This window comes from Thunnus albacares, chromosome 20 (assembly GCF_914725855.1).
Source record: "Thunnus albacares chromosome 20, fThuAlb1.1, whole genome shotgun sequence".
NCBI classification, from domain to species: domain Eukaryota; kingdom Metazoa; phylum Chordata; class Actinopteri; order Scombriformes; family Scombridae; genus Thunnus; species Thunnus albacares.
Window position 1 is genome coordinate 9272734 of NC_058125.1, and position 21910 is coordinate 9294643.

Below are 21910 nucleotides of genomic sequence, written 5' to 3' on the forward strand. Positions count from 1 at the left end.
AGTATCCTGCATTTCCTAGAGTTCCACCCGCATCTTTTCTATTCAGCTGTAAAATTGATTTTGCATTCAGGTGTAAAGATAACAAGTTTCAAGCAACAGATTTTTTCCTATGCTGAAATGTCACACTGAATTTGGGTCTCTTCAGACTTCTGTTTGTGCAAAAAAAAAAAAGCCTCTGTGAAAGATCGCTAATGATAGCAGGTTTGACAAGACGCTCTTGTTACTCTGAATAAAAACATAGATACACTCATAACCCAGATACTATTATCATGGAAAAGAAACGTCAGCATGTTCACACCTCTCTTTTGTCATAACTTATACAAAGAAAGTGAACATTATGTATAAAGAAGAGAGCTTTTCTTTTTGACCTAACAGCTTTATCTCAATGCTATTTGTTTACACATACTGTCACATTCAGCAAATAAGTCAGTAACACCAAAATCAGAAGACCAAAGTCCAACATTTCATTGTTACAGATAATAGATGATTCTACTCTACTTTCCTTGTGTAATGTAGTGGCACTTTTACTAAATGGTTTGCTATCTGGAAATATCTCAATATGATACATTTGGACAGTTATCCATATGAATAAGAAAAAATGAACTCCAAAGAGTAGAATGTTAACAAAACAGGCAGAGCACTATATCACATGGAGCTGTTATGTGTCAGTATAAGGATGCTCTATAGTGTATTTTCATTCAAAACAAGAATATTAAATCCAAATATACAGTATATTCACAACATATTTTTAAAGCTGCATTAATTGATATTATAAAGTTGTTTTAGCAAAACCCTTCCGTACACACATCCAGTAGACACAGAGTAACATTAGGATTAATTTGGAGTCATATTTCTCTTCCTCTGATGAATACCAAATTTTGCTCCTTTTTTAGCTCTGTTTTGGTCTCCACCAACTTCTATAGCTAATAACAGGCTTTTTAGCTGCTCCACTATGTTAACCAGCTATCTCCTAGCTAACCTAACCTTTGGTGCTGGGCAGGTACTGCACAATGGGTTTATCTGTGTTTTGTTTTTTGTTGCTGAAAATAGCAGCCTGCTGCAACTGGAAATAAGCTTGACGAGATAGGAATGGCTGGCAGGGAAAACCAAAACAATTATCCAAAATATTGAAAGGCTCATAGAGCTGAGGGGAAATATAGTGGATGACAATTATGTGTTTGTCAATACAAGCAACCCCTTTAATATTAGACATAGTTATTTGATCCAGTGTCAACATAAAAATATTGATTAATGCAGCTTTAAATTTAAGACATTTGGTATAACAATGATGCTGCTTCTTTAGCTCTCTCTAGCTCTCATAACGTAAATGGAAATACCTGAAAAGTTATGGATAACCAAATGTAAAACCACTTGTCTCTCATCTACTCATTGAACACTCATGAAAGAAGGACATCTTTTAACTTCTTGTGCAAATTTGATTTTATTGACCTGTTTATTAAACTTACACACTGTGATACAGCATTGTGAACTCATAAAGTTTATAATGTAGTGAAGGAAAGGACAGCAACATATTCATACAATAGTACATATCATTAATTAAGAGCAGTTCTGACACATCATTCTGAAGTCATCTCTCTTTGTTTGCTGACAGCTTGTTTACCACACCTATCATATTTCAGTAACCTGATTTGCTAATTGATCTTAAGGCTTTCACACTGGTTTTCAGAGTATTCAGTGATGCATTCTTTGCTGCTGTCATTAATCCTGCGGCTGTATACAAATGACTGACCTGCTGAAAGTTCATTTACATTGAGAATCAATTTACATAAAGTATATACCTGTTAAAATACCAAAGTAGTTAAATGACATAAAATGACATAGCAAAGAAAATATATGATAATTCAATTATATATTATCTTTTTCATCTTTCATCACCCTGCAGCCATGCACTGATTTCAGCAAATATTTAACCTCTTGAACTCCAATAATCCACTTAAACTTCCCCTTAATTGGTTTCAAAATTAGAAAAAAATATTTCTCTACTACTGTATGACAATATCACATACAATTTTCTTGCACCTGTTCCTTCTAACGCTTCATTGAAGCTACATAATGCTTATACTGAGTGAAATATTCAAATCTAAGATGCCATCTTTAATGCTCCATTTGTTCTGATGAAAAAGTGTGGCATAATTCAGTATACATCTCTCTTCTCAAGTCTGGTTTACTTGCGACCATTGGTATGACAAAAATTTAAACGAAAAATGCTGCGTAAAACACATTTGATTGATAGACCCATGAAAAGATCTGTGGAGTTAAAAGGTTAACTATTTACATGAATCAACCAAAAAGACTTCAGCAAAGAGACTATCTTCAGTATTTGTAATGTAAAGTTTTAGCCTCTAATTCTTTAACGGCTGTGGATGGTCTCCGGCGGGATCTGGGTTTTGGTGGCCAAAGCTGCCTTGCGGGTAATAGTGGTGCAGCGGGTCAGGATCTCCTCAGTCTTGGGTCTGGGTGGCATCCTGGGAGTGACTGAGGAAGATCCAGTGCTGACAGAACTAGTGTTGGAGCTGCGGCGGTCAGAGAGGCTCAGATCGGGGCTGCTGCTCCCACTGTCGCTGACATTAGACTGGTGTGAGGCTGCAGGTCGGCCAGTGCGCTTCTGGCGCTGCACTTTTCCATTTGAACTTGAGGACGATTCACTGCCTGAGGAGAAGTTGGAGAAGCTGGACTCTGTGCTTGTGCTGCTCATGCTGCGAGCGCGGCTTTCTGATGTTGTGGTGTCTTGCTCAGCCTGGGCGGGCAGAGCAGTCTGAGACCGGGTCTCAGAGAGAACATCAAGGGATCTGGCTTTTTGGAGACGCCCAGACACATTCGCATCACCTCTGGACTGACCTGCAGAGTCTTGTGGTGTGCTGTTGTCTTCAGTGGTGCTGTGTGGATAAGAAGCCTGAGGTTCTGTGCTGGTAAGCAGGTTCAGGGTGGAGCTATGCAGCTTTCTCTGCAAGCTGTAGAGGCCTGCACGAGGGTTGTTGTATGGTTGCAGGTACATGGAGGGTATGTAACCCGCCTTGCCATTGAATCTGAAGAGAGGATAACAAGTAAAAGAGTTAAAGGTTATTTCAACACATAAAACATAATTTAAAAGTGTGTAACACCCTAGATTAAGTTTAGAAATGAGAAATATTTGATACTGTTGAGGAATGTACTTCAATTCTTTATAAATCTCCCATTCCAACTCTACAGACACCAGAGTATGTCTATGGTTTGTGATGTTTACATGCACAGACAACAATGAAGCATTGATGAAAATCTAAAAGTAATATTTTGAATGTTTCCAATTTCCTAGTCTATTGTTTGCAGTGCAGACAGACAAGATTGGGATACCTGATGAGCCACCAGCCATTGTCAGACTTCCTCAGCACCTCAACCACAGAGCCAATGGACACAGACACCTCGTCATCCTTCTTAGTCGAGTAACTCTTCACGGCACAGTACAGGGCACCTGGAGGCCACAACCAAGAAAACAAGCTCAAACAACAAACTTCTGAATGGCAAGAATATTTCTTGGGACATGAAGTTTAAAAAAAAAAGGACAAATACACAAATTGTCTTTATAAAATCAGATCACACATAAATATATGAAACTTCCAATGGTTAGAGAGCACTCCCCAGTGTTGGCTGTTTGTAACAACCTGCCTTCACAGTAATATGTCACTGTTACTAATAACTACTGTATGGCTGGTATGCAGTGGCACAGTCATTGCCAAATGATGCCAAATCTCACACCAACATCAGGCACGCACAAGGTAATTTAATCAAGCTATCCTGTATTTCCACATGCATTCTTGCACGTTAAAATTGAACTGTTACCACAACAAGTAAATATCACACCTCCCAGCTGGAACTCGGTGTCATCATCTTCCTCTCCTTCCCATAACTCCAGGTAGGGAGCAGGAAACCAAGCCAGACGCTTATCCTCATTCTCTACCAGCCACCAGCCTGAAAGGGAAAAGGAAGCATACTTTTAAGCATAACAGAAGTGAGTGTGAAGTTGGCTCAAAGTTCAGAGAATAAGGTTTCTCAATGTTTTTTTTCTCATTTATCTTTTTTTAATAAATTTCAGAAGAAACCACTTTAAAGCTGTAGTACTGACCTGCAGGATCCTTGATCAGGACATCTAGTTTCTCATCCAGGGCAACTTTAAATGGGCGATTCTTGGTGTCTTTTGTCTCATAAGTGGCCACGCAGCGGTAAGTCTGGGTGACGAACGGGTGGGTGACGCTGCCTGCATGCTGGCGGGTAACATCCCCTCCTCCTCCACCTGAACCTTCAGGCAGATCATCCGACAGCAGGATCATGACGCTGTGTGAGAGAAATGTTATGTTGAAAACATATCTCATTATCTGATCACCAAGATCTTCTATCAACCCCAACTGAACGCTTACACAAGCTCTGTCACAGCCTACTGTACCTGTTCTTGGTGAAATCTGGCTGCAGGTCATAGTCTTTGGGCATAAAGAACTGTGTGAGCTCTGAGCTCTGGGTCACGGTTTGGTCACACTTCAGCAGCAGGTCGCAGTAGCTCTCCAGGAACTTCATCCGTTGGACAGATCGCTTGGGTCCTTTCTGCGTGAGGCTGCTCCTCCTGGCTTTCCCTGGAAAGAGGAGAGGAGACGATTAATACTACATTGGCTGTGAAGTAGAAAAAACACACGGTAAGAACTATATTTGTACAACCTTTTTCTATAATTGAATATCGGACTTTAAGATAAAACACTTGCAAACATGCACAGCACTAATGCAGACTGAGAGGATGTATGAGTTTACCTCATAGGATAAACAAGCTCAAAAAAATCATGGAATGTATGTAGAAATATTTAAGTTAAAGCTTTTTAATACTGTAGTCTTCAGGTTACCAGAGTCTTAGTGTAAACAAAACATAGCCTAGTTTTAGATATCTCAGGGGAAACAATTCACTTATGAATATGAACAATTCACTATTATGAAAATAATCTTACCCCTGAATTTAGGGATCACTCTGTCATTTTTCCGCAATGGGTTCATGTTAGGGAACCTCTTTTTCAGCTGCCTCTGTTTGAAAAGAAAAAAAAAATACAGTATATGATGTTATCACTCTCAAATCACTATCACTCTAAACCAGGTTAATCCATCCATCTAATTTTTTATTTTGACTTACATGAAATTTTTTGAAATCCTGGAAGGACCTGTAGACAATCACTTCAGTCTCATCAGACCATAACACAGATATCATGAACATCTGTGGGGGTGAGAAAACAATTGCAGGATGAGAGACAGCCCGAATTGTAACATATCTTTAATATAAAAAAGAAAATGAACGACTGAAGTCACTCACCTTGAGTTTTGGTGAGTCCCGATGGACGGCTCCAATGATGCGGACACTGATTGCAAAGCGCTGGTCACCAGTCATCATGCGCTCAGCTCGTAGGATAAGTAACTGTTTTACTGACTTTCAGTCTGGACTGCCAGCGGAGGGTCCCTCTGTCGGTTATATAGGGCTCAGGAGGGCGGAGTCAGAGCTTGAGAAAAGGATGCAAAAATCCAAAGGCGTGGCGGAGGCAGCGCTTCCAGGCATAGGCGGCGGTTGAGGCTGACGTTGAGGAAGGCTGACGTATAGTTATGTCCATAATCAGGAATTTCCAGTTTATTTCTTTATTGTGTGTTGTATCGATTCACAGTGTATTATTTAATGATTTACTTTGAAGGCTAGAGAGGCTGATGTCTCTACTATCGTGGGACAATTAAGTAGTAAAACCAAAAAGTACAGTTATACACTTGAAAGGACAGAAGAAATTATCCATGTAAAACAAAACTTTAAGCTTCTGAATAAATTTTTTGCACAGCTCTGATGGAGCTCAGGATCAGGAGGACGGCTGCTTTACTTCAAACAATTTCACTGTATGCACCTGGACTGTGTGTGTGTGTGTGTGTGTGTGTGTGCGCGTGCGTGTGCATGTGTGTGTGTGTGTGTGTGAGTGTTTTGGATGCACACAATGGATTCAGAATTGATTTCAAATTTGTATTAACTGTAATTGAGCCAAAGCCTGGTTTTAGAAATTGTTCCATTCTGCTGTATTTTCACAATAAGAAAAACCGAGAAGCACAAAGGAAAAAACTATGCAAACCAAAAGACAATGCATGCAAGCTGTGATTTTAGATGCAAATCACATTTCTTTGCATTTCACATTGTAGCTCTTTGTCATATTTTTGATAGTAATTTTGTGTTGCAGTTTGTGCTGGATGGTTTTTTACATTGTAATTAACAGTCAAAATAAACTCGTGCTGCTCAACTCCTGTCTTTGTCAATAACGTCCTGCATCTCCTAGATACTCAACTCCCATAATGAAAACTCTGCACGTGCAATCACTTCACATGTGTCATCTGGCAGTAATATCCCTTATCACCAACTAGTGTGGAGAGCTGTGTGTGTGTGTGTGCGTCTGTTGAGACTGACTAAACAGGTAAGAGGATGCATGTGTGTGGGAGAGGAGCAGGTGTTTCTTCAAAGTGAGGATTGCATGAGAGGGTTAGAACCAGAAGGGGTTATCCCAACCACTCATCAGACGAACGTGAGTGTGGAGTCCTTGTCTGAAGTGATGCCAGGATTTTATTACTCTCATACACACACATACACACACATACACACACAGACCACTCACACTGTATTATGGTCTGAAAGGTCAGGACTGTCCAGCTTTGTGTATGACCTGTGAAGATGTCAACACCTGAGTGTAAAGCCACATGAGGTTTCCCACACTGAGCAACTGTGAATTTTTTGGACATCAGCTGATGACACAAGTGCAGGTATAGAGCAGGCAATGAGAGAAATGCATGAAATGTACTGTATGTGGTCACAAAACACCTTTAAACACACACAAACATACACAGTCATTCACTTGCAAAGCACTCATTCATGCATACAATCATACAATTACTAGCTCACACATACTTCCTCACAAAGCATATTGTGATAGCACATAAAAAAGAGGTACATGATGTAAATTAATAACATGCAGGTAGAATAGGCTCTATGGTATGAGTTGCATGCATTCATGGCATGAGAATGATCTCTGAGATGCCTGAATGAACACCAGCACACTTATAAGAGGGCCCAAATTTAGCAGTTGACTCAGTGAAAAACTTAGTATTTCTAGAGAGAAGTTGATGCATTTTGAATGAGAGTCAATATCTACAGGATGTCTGTTACTGATGTTCGAACTAGCGGTCATCTGTGAGTAAAGTACAGTAAACCTCTAAAATAGACAAGGCAACATACCAAACAGCCACCACAGGTGTTTCCCATGGGTGTGTGCTCTCTCACAAAGGTGAATGTGTTATTCTATTATCCCAGTCCCTCCAAATAAAAGTCTAAATTTGATCAGAAGGGATTACTTAAGACATGCTTGAGTTAGACTGGTTTCCAACCTTTGAATGCGCATTTTCTTTTTTTTTTTCAGTGATTCAAATAGTGTTCGAGCAATAATTGATAAAATATTATAAATATGAAATGTATAATATGTAAATGTATCGATATCTGAATGAAAGATTAGACAATGTTAAGTTACTTGAGAACAGACTGCCAGATATACAAATCAACCAAACATCTATTTCATCTGTCAAGATTACCAGTAAGTACTCATTTCATACATTAGTTCATGTCAACATCATGTAAACATTTTAAAGATTAAGGCTTGCATTATTCTATATTTTTCCTACTGTCAAAAAATCCCATTAAAAGACCAAAACCAAAAACGTCTCTCATCTCTCAATACTTTCCGACTTTCCCAGCCTTCGTCATTTGTACCTACTGATCTTTAAAAGCAGCTCACATATACATAGTTTCATTTTTAAAAAAGGCTCTGTGATTTCCTGAAAGAGCTGGGCACTGTAGTTTTTAGCAGATATAGCTTAAATAGGAGTAAATAGTGCATTTTTGGGGGACTATTTTCAGATGCGGATGAATACACATTTAGTGCATTAGTGAGTATAGTAGCAAGACAATGAATGTGTGATGACTCAAAATAAACTACAGTGCCTATGTTCAAGGTAATGAAGTAACATGTCAGCCAGTGCAATTAATTATCACTAATGTGTTTTTAATCATTTTTGGATAATAATAATGCAAAAAATTGTATATGACATGAAATATTTATTACAAGTTAATGATGCTTTATTTATTTTTGAGGATAATGGACAGACTTAAGTATTTTTGAGTGTGATGTGTTGTACAACTTCAGAAAATAAAATTCACAATTTAAAAAAAAAAAAAAAATACAAACAGTATTGAGTACTCTAAGATCCCAAACAAATTAGAAACTGAACATTACATCAACAGAAGAACACTCACTTGCTTCATTTAATCTCATCTGCCCTGCTTGTGGATGTAGATATTTAGATTTAATCTTTTTACAGAGCAGAGTCATATCAGTGACATCTCCTCAGAACAATGAACAATAGTTGATGTTGAGACAGTTGTTATTTCTCCTGTGGTGCCGTAGTGCCTTGAAAAAAGTCTGCCCATATTACTGAAACAAAACTCTCCTATGATAGCTCTGAAAACGTGAAGGTGTTTATTTAGTTATACGAAGGATCTCTGTGTGCCAGTAATTTTATGACTGAGCTTAGTGACTCCATCAATCAAAAAGATGTTTTTCATCAGGATTTCCCGCATTGCACACACACAGCATCGTTTTGTTTCATTTGGACTGGCTTGACAATTGGCTCTTTGTTTGGGCAACCTGGAAATGACAATAGACAATGGAAATGTCAGTGAAATTGTCCAGGTGCATGCCTCACAGATTTCATTTTCCATCTCTACTCAGCATTTACAGGAATATGGGTGCTACCATCTTGAAAAATTCATTGGCTGAGTATAAAACCGGCACATATTACACCTGACAGATTATTTTGCATGTTTTGAGTGTAAATTAAATTATAAGTCAGTCAAATCTCACATATTAGGTATCCTGGCCTTGTCCATTTTAATTTAAAAGTGGCCCTATTTTAATTCCAGGAAGCAAAAATCTTCTCCTTTACAGTACAGTTACAGCACAGTTACAGTATGTTATTCAACATTTATGATTATTACGTGCACTTTATGGGTTCCACTCTTGTTGTTATGACAGCATAAGAGGAAAAAACTCAACTAAACAAACGTTTAGTCATATTCTTCAGGGTGTAAGCATGGGATGTGATGGCATAAGAATGTTTATGGATCATTGGGTTTAAGTTAGTACTTCCTTAAAGTACTAAGTAATGGACTGACACTAGTTGTATCCCATATTTAAATTGTTTTTAGGTCAGGTTCAGAAGAGCAGGAGAGCCAGAATAACCCACTTAATACCCCTCTCCACTGTAATATATATTGTTATTATAGGTGGGGACTTGGAGAGCATGGGGGAACCCGGAATAGCAGGAACTGCAACAGAGTCATTACAAGTGCTAATAATTTTCCTTCAAGGTAAGTGCTGTTCAATCAAAAATAAAAATGCTCAAGGACATAAATAAGCATACATATATTTATTTATTTAAGTAAACATATTAAAAAAACCATATACAGAAAACCAATTGATCAGGTTAGATAACCCATTGAATGAAGCAATGTCATTTACCGTCTGACCTCCTCAGTTTTTGCCTTAATTTACAAGACACCCCTATATCTTTATACTCTTAATTTGTTACAGTTGATTAAAATCATACTAGGAGCCTAGGGAAGGGAGGGAAAGAGGGAAGGAAAAGAGGAAAAGCCCAACAAAGGATGAAGAAGACAGATGTGCCATTAAGGTAAGTAAATTCCATCCAGGGGAGGGAGAAGGTTAAGATAAGGGGTAGGAAAGGGGAAAGGTTAAGGCTAGAGGTAAATGAGGGAAGAGGAAGTATGTAAGGGTTAGAGTTGGTAAGTATCTAGGGGAGGGAGAAGGTTCAGATAAGGGACAGGAGAGGGGAAGGTTAAGATCAGAGAAGGCAGGTAAGGGAAATGGAGGGGGGGAGGGTAAAAGTAAATATCCAGGGGAGGGAGAAGGTTAAGATAAGGAGAGGAGGGGGAGAGGACGTAAGTAAACATATTCTGGAGCATTGTTTGGTTTCTTAGCATTTGAATAGTACCAACAACACTTCATCAATAGAGATATATAGACACTCATGCATAAGAAATCGTTTATCAAAAACTATTTTATAAAAATAGACACCTCTAATAAGTGCTTGAGTAAAGTGCAACCCTTGTAATCAAAATGCATAAAAAAAAATATTAAATAATGCTAAATATAATAAATTAAATGGGAGTTGATGGGAAACAAACAGCAGTCTCCTGCAGCATAGTCAACTAAATCCACTTTTTGCAGGTTAATATCTAGCTAGTCACCCAAACTACCACCTCCAAACATGGAAGTTTGTCACCTTTTATAGATGTAATCTGAACTGCACCACTTCTGCAGGCCATAATTACTACAGTCAGTATCTGTCAACCAAATGCAACTACAAGGAAGCTGCAGGTATAAGTTTAACAGTAAACCTGCAACATAATGGAGAAGCCGATGCCATTTTACTTATTTGTATATTATGGCATTAAACATTAATACTTTAATATTGAGACTTGTACTTCTTGAGGACGTTGCTCAAGGTTGGTCATGCACAGAAGAGGTGGAGTCAGTAGATAAGGGTGCAGAGCTAAGAAATTTCTAAGCAGTGGTTATCACCATTAGACGGAAGCTGTGCAGTAGTAAATAAACCAGTGACTGTAATTATAGAGGCACTGCCGGTAAACCAGCGCTTTGTCCACTGTAATACACACACACACACGTGCACAACACCCAAGTCCAAATTTATTTGCAGTTGTTGTTGTATCTGACACACCCTCTAAACGAACATTATTCACCCAAAGTATAATAGGTAATGCTCAACCTCCTCCTGTGATTCCCACTTCCTGTAGGTTATCAATATTTTGTTTATTTTTTTTAGTTTGTGTCACTATTTGCACACTATTCACATCTTTGGATTTTACAGTCTCAAGATTCTTAGTCATACATCAGTACAAAGACTTGGATACAAAAGGACATCATTTTTGTGTTTCACCCATGTTCTTTCCTTTATTGTATTACAAAACAAACATTTCTAATTATAAACTCATCTGTAATTACTACACTTCATCACTAAATCCATCCACCTATCCATCACTGACAGCCTAGCTGCAACTATGTAATAGTCTAACCAGTTTGTTCTGGCAAACCTCTGGTCTCTGCACGTGTTTCTTTTTTGAGACATTTATTCAGCATATGCTCCTTTTTTCACAGACCTGTGAGGAAAATATAGCGGATAGGCTATTTGTAACTATTGCTTTTAAAAAAATTAGGCTTATAATGCTTAAAATCTATAAATGAGGTGAGGCTCTTCTCTTCTGAGACATCACTAAAAATGTTATGCCAAAAAGTAACATGCATGATGTCACAAGGAAGATACTTGGATGACTTATGAATGAGTCACGTTTTTCTGGAATGTACAAAATGACACACGAGACAAGTGCAATGCTTTTACATTTACCTGTTATTGAGCAACTTTAACTGCAACACCATTTGGTTTCATTTATTGAATTGGGTCACAGTTGGCTATTAACTTGAAATAATGTATCACTAGCTCTAAGATATAAATAAATAAGTGTATCATTCTATCTAAATATACTGTACATATTCTGAAAAGTCATATAAATAACTGCTTCTGGAAAAATGTCTGAAGTAAAACCAAACTATAATCTTCTAGAATGTCTGAACTAAACACAAGGTACAGCTGAGGCTGCTGGAAATGTCACTCGTTTAGGTACTCGGTCATTAAACAAATTAAAATTTTGATCTGATGGTGTCATATGGGAAAAATTAAGGGGTCACCGGAGTTTTAATTCTTAATCCTGAGGGAGAACATGGATATCTGTACTAAATTTCATAGCAATCCATCCAATAGCAATCCAAAATCTTAATTCTAAACCATAAATGTCAACTTTGTGGCACTAGAGGAAAAGTCAGGGGATCATCCACTGGGGACCATGCTGTACAAAATTTAATGGCAATCCATCCAGTAGTGAAAATTAAATGACCAAGGTGGTAGACTAGAGCCTAAAGCTATGTTGCTAGCATGGCTAAAACTCACAAGACACTTCCCGAAGCATTAAAGTTCAATATATTTATCAAATATGTAAAAATTATTTGTGTTTGAAATCTATTTCTTGAACTTTGTGACCTATAAACACCAACTACCAGACTTATTTTAGCACTTAGCGGTTGCTTTGGGAACTTGAGATGATTAGAGACAGTCATTGTAGGTATTTAATTAATAATGTGGTTAGAATTCATCAGGTGTACTGTGCCAGTAGATTTCAGAGATACTGTCCCTTTTTTTTCTTTTTTCTTTTTTCGTCCTTCATCTTTGTCTATTGTTCGTGACACTTCTGGCAAGGTAGCAGCAGTGCATGTGCCAAAAGTAAGTATGTGAAAAGAAACTGGTTTATTACAATTGTCTTGGTGCCAGAAACAGGGACATTTATGACTTGTTTACATGACCACACGCAGAAGCACACAAACCCACACAATGTCACTTATGTAGACAGAATATTACCCATGTAAACTAATAATCAGTTCCCAATTAACAGACATTGGAATATTGTCTCAAACTGTTCCTCTTGACATATTAAAGAATTGTGCAGGTTTTAGCTATCGCACATGCTGGTTCACCATAATTGACTTGACTTCTTTCTGCTGTTAGATGACACTCCTATTTGGAGTGACTCCCAATGAATCCAATCTCAGAAAAACCCTCTTATCTTGAGAGAGCAGTAAAGTGGTACAGTAAAGACTGCATGCGCCAAACTTTTGTTTTGGTGTATTGATACTGGCTCCTGACAAATCAGCTTTGACATCCCAGCCTACCTGCTTTTCACCACAGTGTCTGACCAAGCCTTTGTACAGATAAAAGTGGAGCCAAGTCAATCATAGTCAAGAGAAATCAAGTCTGTTTGTCCTGGCATTTCATTTATTTAACAGCATGGCTTTTCTCTGCTGCCATCTTCAGGCCAGACTGCAGTTTTGCCCCGTTGGTGATAAGTATGTAAGAATAGTTTCTCTATTTCTCACCCATCAAAAACGTGTGTCTTGTTTATTTAAAGGTTTGTTCGACAGCATCACGTTTCTTATTACTGGAACTTCCACATGCTTATATGAAGCCAAGAGTTACAGTAACTGTAAATGAACCACATTCTGTTCCGGTTCATTTTGCCAGACACACACGTGAACACTGACATTCAATACACACATACATCTAATGCCAGTACAACAGCTCTGCCATAAATTCTACATTTACAAAGTTTATACATTTTCAGTTTTTGTTGACATTGTCAAAAAGGTGATAAAAGTGTTCCTAATATTTTGCCTCTCTCATGTATGTATATTAGGAACACCATTCAATATAATGCAGCCCAGTACACCACCACCATCCACTATGACCTCAATAATAAACATAAAGTAGAATTATCACCTTTCTGACAATGTCAATAAAAACTGAAAATATATAAGCTTCATAAATGTAGAATTTATGGTAGAGCTGTTGTATTGGATTGCATTAGATTGCACAGGTTTTACTAATAAAGTGGCTGGTGAGTGTACATACCATGTATACTTTTGAAATGTTTAGCATACTATATGTGTAACTGATATGTTCACACACATGAACTGCAGTTCACTTTCTTCTTTTTTTTCTTTTCTTATTCTTCCCTTAGGGGACTGAGTCCAAAAGACCAGCTCTTTATTTCCTAATACGATAATTATTTTTTTATTTTTGATTCTGTCTTTAGTTCTTTAATGTTTGCACATCAATTTGGTAAAACAGAATATAGTCCAAAAATAAATAAAAACAGAATATAGTCACAGAGTACTTCTACACCGCATGTCTGTGAGGCACAGTAGGCTCAAGAGGGAGTTTCAACAGTTTCATACTCCGCAGCCTGGTGGAAATGATGGTGTCCATCACTTTTGATTGTGAACCTCAACAAAAAAAAGAGGAAAAAAATCAGGGGGAAATGAGCCTGTAGAAAACTGAAAAAGCAGAGAGCTAGCATTAGCTGTCTTTTTTTACATACTGGTATATGCAGGAGCAGTGCATCACTGTCATATACAGTAACAGATTTATGATTGGTTCACATGGCATCAAATTTCTGCCATTTAATGTTCAACACTTCCATATTGCCTCATGCTTTATCTAAGATTTTGTCATTTGTATGCCAACACAAGAATCCTAGCAGTTGTCTAGCAAACATGTGCACCTTATTACCTCGATGCCTCTTGTGCATGTGCCCTGTTTGCAACAGCTATCATATGCCTTTCACTGTCAACTCTACATGCTGGTAACAGCAGAAGATTATACACACCAGAGGGCAGTGCAGGGTAAAGAGTGACAGCCAGTGTCATTAACAGTCAAGTCATCAGCCAGGAGGAGCATGGAACCTCCTATATTTCAGTCAAGCACGGCATCTTCATCGAGAAACTCATTTTTCTATCAGTGTTGACAATTTGACAAATGCTTAATGTATATCATTGAATTGCATTGAACAGAATGCAGAATTTGTTTCAGTGTTAAAATGAGCAGATTATGTAATAATTAATGTAATGTGTGATATAAACATGTGAAAACATTATTAATCAGACAAGCAAGACTCTGCAAATGATGTTTTGATATGATTTTTTTTTTCAAATCCATTTTCCATTCTTTACAGTCACACCATCAATCAAATCCAGGCTTATTCTCAAACACACTTCTGATCTGTTATAATACAACTCTGATAAGATTTAAAAAGATGGCACCATCACATGGGAAGGGGAACATGATTAGGGAGGAGAGTGTTTTTTCATAGGCAATTTAACAAAAATATTTCCTTTAATGAAGATAGACTCTTTTTTTTCATATACTATAAGGATAGAATAAAATTTTGTCTCTGAAAACTGAAGGTTTATGTTTGGAGAGTGCTATGTTGAAAGTGTTGCATAGTCAAGGAGACATAGATGTAGGGGGTCTTAATTTAAAATGACACATAAGGAGTAAAAAGCTCTTTGTTTATTTCAGAGTGCAGATCTGGGTAAAAAATACTTTCTCTCTTTTTGAATACTTTTTAAGTGATTGTTTTGGCTCTAAACCCGCCACACAGTCAAACCCCTTCAAACTAGTTAAAAAGCTTTTTTTTTTTTTTTTTTTTTTTTTTTTTTTAAAGATACAGCTTGACCTGCCACCTTGAAGCTCGTGTCCTGGGGGCATGTGAGTGTAAAATCCTGACTGCAAGCATTAGTAATATAGTCCTTCTTTGTGCAAATGTAACTTAATAGAACAAGATCCACAGCAATCACATGTGATAATAATCTCCCAAGCAGTTCTATGAACACGGAGGAAAAGCTTGTTTTGTGTGTCACTCACATTGCAGCCTTAAAAAGTGCCACTCTGTCCATCGTTTAGAGTGAAATAACAAAATATCCTCTTGGCAGGCAAACAAGGAACCAGCTTAGCTTTAAAAAAATACTGTCTTTCTAGCTTATGGGCTGATTAAAGCTCCAATCCTAAAACCTGAAGAGCCCTAATCATGAACCCAAGCTTCTCTCTTGCTTTTAATCCACAAAGACTTGGTTATCTTTAGAGATAGTGTTTACAGGAGCAGACTCCTCACAGGAATCCTTGTCCAACGGTAGTCAAATGCTGCTCATTCCGCATTGGCTGGATGAAAGCTGGAAATGTTTCTGGTTGCAAAACAAGAAGGGGAATTCCCAACTTAGCTTATAAAGTGTCTCGAGATACTGTGCCAAGCGTTTTTTTTTTTTTTTTGTTGTTTGTTTTTTTTAAACCAGACATTAAAACAAATGAAGAAAGGGGTACACTATAGGAACCACACCCAGTCTCTCTGCTCCTGGTTCTAACTTTACAAGCTCCAGCCAGGGAGCAGAACTGCACTTTCTTTCCCCTCATCCGTACATACATTCATTTGTCCCGTCCTGTTCACTCATCAATCAGCTGTCCGTCCACATATTGAGAACATGTAAGAGTTTGCTCTTCTCCAAAGCTCAAATTCTCATTCCTAAGTCGTTCTCCCTTTCCACCTCAGTAGCATCTGCAGTCCTTTGCTTTGCCCCAAGTCTTTGTCCATCTCAAATAATAACATCCACAATGCCGGCCGGGGTCACCGGAACTCATAGATGGCTGCGCTGTGCTCGGGAACGTGGGTGAGGTTTAGAGACTGGTACCTGTGGTGCAACAACATGGGACAATAGAATATGCGTTAGAAGTACACTGATTATGTTAGAATTAAAAAAAAAAAAGAAGGATGAACAAGGCAACCCTGCCATAAACTCAATACTAGCATGTACATGATGTAGAGGCATGTTTGCTTATTCCTCAAGGCTTATAAGCAGCAGAAGCACCTTTACTACAGCAGCACGCTGGTTTCATGAACACCATTTCCCATTTATTTTTCCAGAAAAAAAAAAAAATTTGGCAAAGTTCCCATCAAGCATGTTTGGAGTTTATTGAAAATCTGATGCATCTACTTATTCATTAGTTCACTCGAGCAGGTGAGAACAATCCAAGGCACCAGGGCTGTGCGATATGACAATATATATCATGTGACGATAGAAAAAACGTTGATCGTTTCATATTATGCTCTATTGTTTAAGGCTGTAGTCTCCTGATTGACTAGTTGGTGGATATGCTCTCTTCTGACCAAATTCCCATCGGTCGAATAATCGCTGTTACTTTCATAAGGAGAAAAGTGCTACATCAGTAGCCTTCCAGGATTAATCCGTTATTTCTTGCAGCAGGAGGGACAGACTAACAAATTACCTGTGAAAACGGGGGTGTATTCAAAACACCACCGTTGTTTTCACAACTTTGAACTCGCCCAACCTAATGGAGACTGCTGGGTCTAACTGTACTCAATATTTACTGAGTGTTTATTGAACACACTGAACTTTTACTGAATCAGTGTTTCTCCTATAATTATAACAACAAGAACCCCCGCCAGGCCAAAAAAAATTTTTTTTTAAATTAAATTTAAATTATTCTTTTAATGCCAAAAATAAAGCCAAATATCCATTCATTCAAAAATCCATAGCATTTGGGAGCCACTGTGCAGCATTGTTCCGAAACGTGAGTCAACCTGTGTCGTTGCCTTGGAAACTCCTGGTAGCATAGCTCCGTTAAGGAATAGGGCAGTTCGTAGTATGTGTGTGTAACGTTAGTGAGTTGGAAAGAGCGAGCCGCAGAAAAGTGATAGTGAATGCAAGCGGAACAGAGAAAAAGGTTAGCAGTGATTTGTCAGTCTGGCAATAAATGTACAGTATAGACCACATTGTGTCAGTTAATAAATGCTGCAGCTCCTCAAGACCAAGAAAAGTCATGTCTGTTATTTCCCCAAGTGCTGCAAAAGTAAAGGGGGTTAACTGCAAAGTTAGCAACAATTGGTTAGCCTAACAAAAACAGAGGAATAGAGATCAGAGAAATGTGTAGTGGCTGAGTTCATTCTGTCCCGTAACGTCCAAACATTTTTATTTCTTCTTCCCCCGCAACTAATCGATTAGTTGAAGATTTCTCAGCCCTGCCCACACTGAGAAAGAGCAGAGCATGAATGACAGCAAAACACAGCAGAGACTATGTTTATTTATGTTATTTACCTAATTTATGTGCACTCATTTCATTTCATTTCATCTCAGTGTGAGAGTCTCTACTGCTGTCATTTCTGGTTGCTACTCTCCTCTGTTCTCTGTGTTTCGTAGCGGTTGGGGCTGATCCCTCCGTGTGTGTGCTGCACACAGCGGAGCAGAGGAGAGATAGTGAACAAGGTGAGGTACTCGAGTTGAAGACAACTTCACTACGTTACTGTAAGTGCAATAACAGCCAAGTAAAAAGCCAATAAGGGTAATTTAATCAGCGCAAAGGATGGACCAGTGACAACGGGGGGTTTGGCGAGCTAGAAACTATTTATTCACTGAATTAACAGAAAATGTGCCATATCCGAATATGTATGCTTATCAGGATATAAGATTTTGGTCATATCGCACAGCCCTACCAGGCACTCATTTGTAGTTTTAAAATATGATGTCTAGAAGGCTGTTTTCACATTAATCTGCTAAAGGGGGAAAATTTCTCTGTGCTCAGCTTAAATCTGAGTTTAAAACATGTATCTACAATACGAGTGTGATTTGTGATATCACAGGTGCTTTGGAAGCCAATTGCGGTCCAGTGTGCGACTTACACACGTTATGCGGAAACTTTAAGCCTCCAGTGTATAAACACTGAGAATGTACTTTTAAAGAAGTTTGACAGGTAGGAGATCTGGTGTCCAGCACTTAAACTTTTGAAATAAAAAGTATTTTCATATTCATAGAATCTGGATTTTTTAAATGGCAGAGGAGTAAATGTGTTTTTAATGAGGTAGCCTAATTGGAGAAAACATTAATTATTATTCAGAGTGTTTTTAAATGTCTTAAAACATGTCTGGGAGGGGATCTTTAAAAACAACCCCAAAATGAAAGGATTTACAAGCACAAAAAGATGGATGTTGACATCTAAAAAGGCAACAGTTAATTATGTGTGAGGAACAAACCACAGCCTGGACTGATGCTCATATTCAGTTATGTCTTCCTGTGTTGTTTGCAAGGTTGACAGAAGAGATGCTAAATGGCAGCAAAGATCAATAAGCTGCTCACGTCTCCGCACCTAATTTTAAGTTTTCAAAATGTTGAATGTCTTGAACTTAAGCACAGATTTCTGTACTGTGTGCCAAAAGCACACTGGACATTCAATGCTGCCAACGTATGGCATAAGAGTTTGCTGGCTGTTAATCATTTTCCACTTTTTGAAAAATGGCATAAAGTAAAAGTATACTGTGGTCGGAGAGGGAAATAAAACTGAAAGAAATTCCAAAGAATGTCAAATAAAAATGAATACACTACAGCAGGAAGTGGTTTACTAATAATCAGGCAGTATAACCACATAAAATAAAACGTCACACCCAGTCTAACCTGAAGCTTTTCAGAAAAGTCACATTCATCTTTGTATCATCTGAGTTTTAGCTTCATAGGAGTATATTCCAAATTACAGACACCTTGACAGAAGCTGCGGAAAGCTGGAAATCGTGTCTGTTAACTGCCCACCTAGACTTTTTTCCCAGTTGGTTTGGGATTTAATCCAGCCATATTTCAGCATGCAAACAAACAAACAAAATAAAATCACACTCTCATTAACTTGTGTTGCAGTGTGTTACCATTCAGAGCTCCTGTGGTAGTAGTAGCCCTCGATTGTTGCTGTGGATTTCTGGAAGCAGATGTAGTAGAATCCAGCAAAGGAAGCTCCGCTGATGTCTTTGATTGTGTGATCAGGAACCAGGAACTGCTCCTGAGGGGACAGACGGGATGAGCTGCAGTTCAGAGATGACAGGTCTAACTACAGTATAACATACATCCAATATTTCAAGCAATTGGGTAGCACATTACCTTCCACCTCATGAAAATATAGTCAGAGTTCTTCAGATCCTCATAGTCAAAATCATCCGAGTTGAATGTCTTTGCATACTGGTAGAAAGCCTGGAACTTTCCCTTGACACAAAAAGAAAATTAGGATCATTTCACAGTAAAGCAGTCACCTGTAGAGCCTGTGCAGGTGCACTTGTGCAGGTTGAAGCAACAAGTGTTCGCCTTACCCAGTGTTTACGATCCACATCCTCGTCTGCATCCCATTTCCGGGTGAGAAATGGCCGCTTTCTGCTGATGATCTCTCCAGCGAAGAATGTGGTTAGAGTTGGGTATTCCTATGAGAGCAATTGCAACAAAGAAACAGTGAGGTGAGGTTTTGTTTGCCCTGGTGCGGCAAACATGATACACGCCGTTTTGTCTGGTCCTCTCTTTGAATGTCACACCCCGGTGGTAAGACGGTCAGTTCAATGTTCAGTGTGTACAGAACAGGTGGACTGTTTGCACTGTAAAACAACAGCACACGGCAGAAAGGGACTTTTGAAGTTCTGAAAGTATGGTAATACACCAGTAGATCTTAGATCCTTGCTTTTTTTTGTCCATCACTGATTATATTGTGGGATTAGTACAATGTAAATTAGGATTTACCCTTTTATTTTGCTGTAAGAATACATGTAGCCTAAATAACACAATATTTTTCACAGAATTACTGATGTCAAGGAGAGCAGGGCTGCAGCTAAAGATTATTTCCATTATAGATTAATGTGCCAATTGTTTTGTTTTGTCTTTAAGTGTCAGACAGTGGTGAAAATTGCCTGTTATAATTTCCCACAGCCCAACGTGACATCTTCAAATGTCTTGTTTCATCCAACCAACAGTCCAAAACTCACACTTGAGAAGATGGAAGCAGCACATTTTTGTTACATTTTCTTTCATTTTTAAAAAAAGAATGACTAAAACAATTATTTGGTAATCATGACAGTTGCCAATTCATTTTCTCTCCATCGACTAATCGATTCAGCTTCACTTGAGAATTCCAATTGAATTACAGTTTAACATCTGCCCCGTAGTACCATGTGATGGATTTTATCTAGACAGTGGCATGTGACTCTCCATACCATATTGTGGTCATTCTAGGCAGTGTGGAAATAAAGTCTTACTGACCACACATTTAAAAGTTGACATGTTATTGAGGCACACAGTCAAATGCATGCTAAATATACCAGTGCATGTGATTTAGAAAAGGTTTTCTGCCATGTTCTGTGAGCTTTGTGTTGCATATTGGTGTGTGTGGTAGGTTAAGTAGAGTTAACCATGGCATACACTACAATACTAACAGTTAAACAGAAATGGAAAGGCTGAAGCTAGACTGCACAAGACTAACAGGACACAAATACAATGTGCAGTGGCCAGACACAGAGCTTACATCATTTATGTTTGTGTTTTAATACAGGGGATTGCTCTTCTCACCTCTGTCAGTCCTTTTATTTTCAGGTAGCCACACAAGTAGGAATCTTCCATGGTCACATGCTTAAAAAGAAAAACAACAGAGAAGGTTGACATTAAGTTCTGTATTGGCAGTTTCATTGTGTCATATGATTTTATGATGGAAAATATCAATTTCAAATATCCTCTCAAACAAAACAGCCATAAACATGCAGCTTTGTAAAATACAAATACAGAAGTCAAAAGAGCTCATTTTGATAATAACACTCAATAAAAACGTATGCTTGTGGTTTACAGAGGTTGCTAGTGTAACGTTACAGTCCCAGCCTCTGCTACATCAACAGCTAGCCAAGCTAGTTACTCAACGAAAGGCCAGGACTCATTGATTTTGCAGCTGTCAATCATCACAACGCCCGTTTGACAGATCACCAAATGCCCCTGACAGTGAGATATCCGTTTCAAAGCCCCACCTGCAAAACAACCTCCACGTCATAAGAGTTCCCTTTGCTCTTCTGGTGGCCCCTGAACTTGGACCCGCTGTACAGCAGCGACGTGACAACACCGGGCTGCTGTGTGTTTATCGGCGGCGGCGGGATAAGCGAGGCCGAGGATGCGAAGGCCGCGCCGCGGGAGTCGCTGAGGTATCCAGCGGGGACAGGCATGGCTCCCGCTTCGCTGGCTGGGCACCGACCGCGGTCAATGGCCGTCTGAGCGATGGACTCTGTCGGCGTCTACGAAGAGGCGGAGGAGAACTAAAGCGGTCCTCCTACATCCAAATCCCTCCTGATTCCTCTACAGTTTAGTTTACCAGGCGCCGAGCTCCCAGAAAAGTAGAGTGGACTTCGACGCGGCGCTGCAGGCAGCAGCATCCTCCCCTCTCATTGGCCAGCCGAGTTCACCTGGCTACGATCTTCAACGCTCATTGGTTCGATTGGCGGAAGGGTTTATGGGATTTTTGGGTGTAGTTTTTTTTCCTG

The 21910-nt window shown here is 38.8% G+C and overlaps 2 protein-coding genes across 2 annotated transcripts; both read right to left on the reverse strand.

Moving 5' to 3' along the window:
• Positions 1-1434: 1434 nt before the first annotated feature.
• LOC122971311 (NADPH oxidase organizer 1-like) lies at positions 1435-5536 on the reverse strand. The gene is made up of 8 exons (XM_044337900.1): positions 5342-5536; positions 5165-5245; positions 4986-5058; positions 4439-4622; positions 4121-4329; positions 3859-3966; positions 3352-3469; positions 1435-3047 (listed from the first exon to the last, which is right to left on the reverse strand). Exons 1-8 carry the CDS (start codon positions 5417-5419, stop codon positions 2372-2374), a joined length of 1527 nt encoding a protein of 508 aa, XP_044193835.1. The 5' UTR covers positions 5420-5536; the 3' UTR covers positions 1435-2371.
• A 9168-nt stretch (positions 5537-14704) lies between these two features.
• LOC122971952 (glucose-induced degradation protein 4 homolog) lies at positions 14705-21861 on the reverse strand. The gene is made up of 6 exons (XM_044338719.1): positions 21404-21861; positions 20958-21017; positions 19718-19825; positions 19512-19613; positions 19283-19413; positions 14705-16265 (listed from the first exon to the last, which is right to left on the reverse strand). The coding sequence occupies exons 1-6, from the start codon at positions 21593-21595 to the stop codon at positions 16202-16204; spliced, it is 657 nt and encodes a 218-aa protein (XP_044194654.1). The 5' UTR covers positions 21596-21861; the 3' UTR covers positions 14705-16201.
• Between the last annotated feature and the right edge of the window lie 49 nt (positions 21862-21910).

Bases quoted from the DNA above. Each gene is read 5' to 3' on its own strand.
- LOC122971311 (XM_044337900.1), bottom strand. From the start codon at position 5,419: ATGATGACTGGTGACCAGCGCTTTGCAATCAGTGTCCGCATCATTGGA. The intron at 4,330-4,438 runs GTACAGTAGGCT...TCTCTCACACAG, and splicing joins CCAGATTTCACCAAGAACAG to CGTCATGATCCTGCTGTCGG. The intron at 3,048-3,351 runs GTATCCCAATCT...TCCTCTCTTCAG, and splicing joins AATGGCTGGTGGCTCATCAG to ATTCAATGGCAAGGCGGGTT.
- LOC122971952 (XM_044338719.1), bottom strand. From the start codon at position 21,595: ATGCCTGTCCCCGCTGGATACCTCAGCGACTCCCGCGGCGCGGCCTTC. The intron at 21,018-21,403 runs GTGGGGCTTTGA...TTTCTTTTTAAG, and splicing joins ACGTGGAGGTTGTTTTGCAG to CATGTGACCATGGAAGATTC. The intron at 19,826-20,957 runs GTGAGAAGAGCA...TTGCTCTCATAG, and splicing joins AAATAAAAGGACTGACAGAG to GAATACCCAACTCTAACCAC.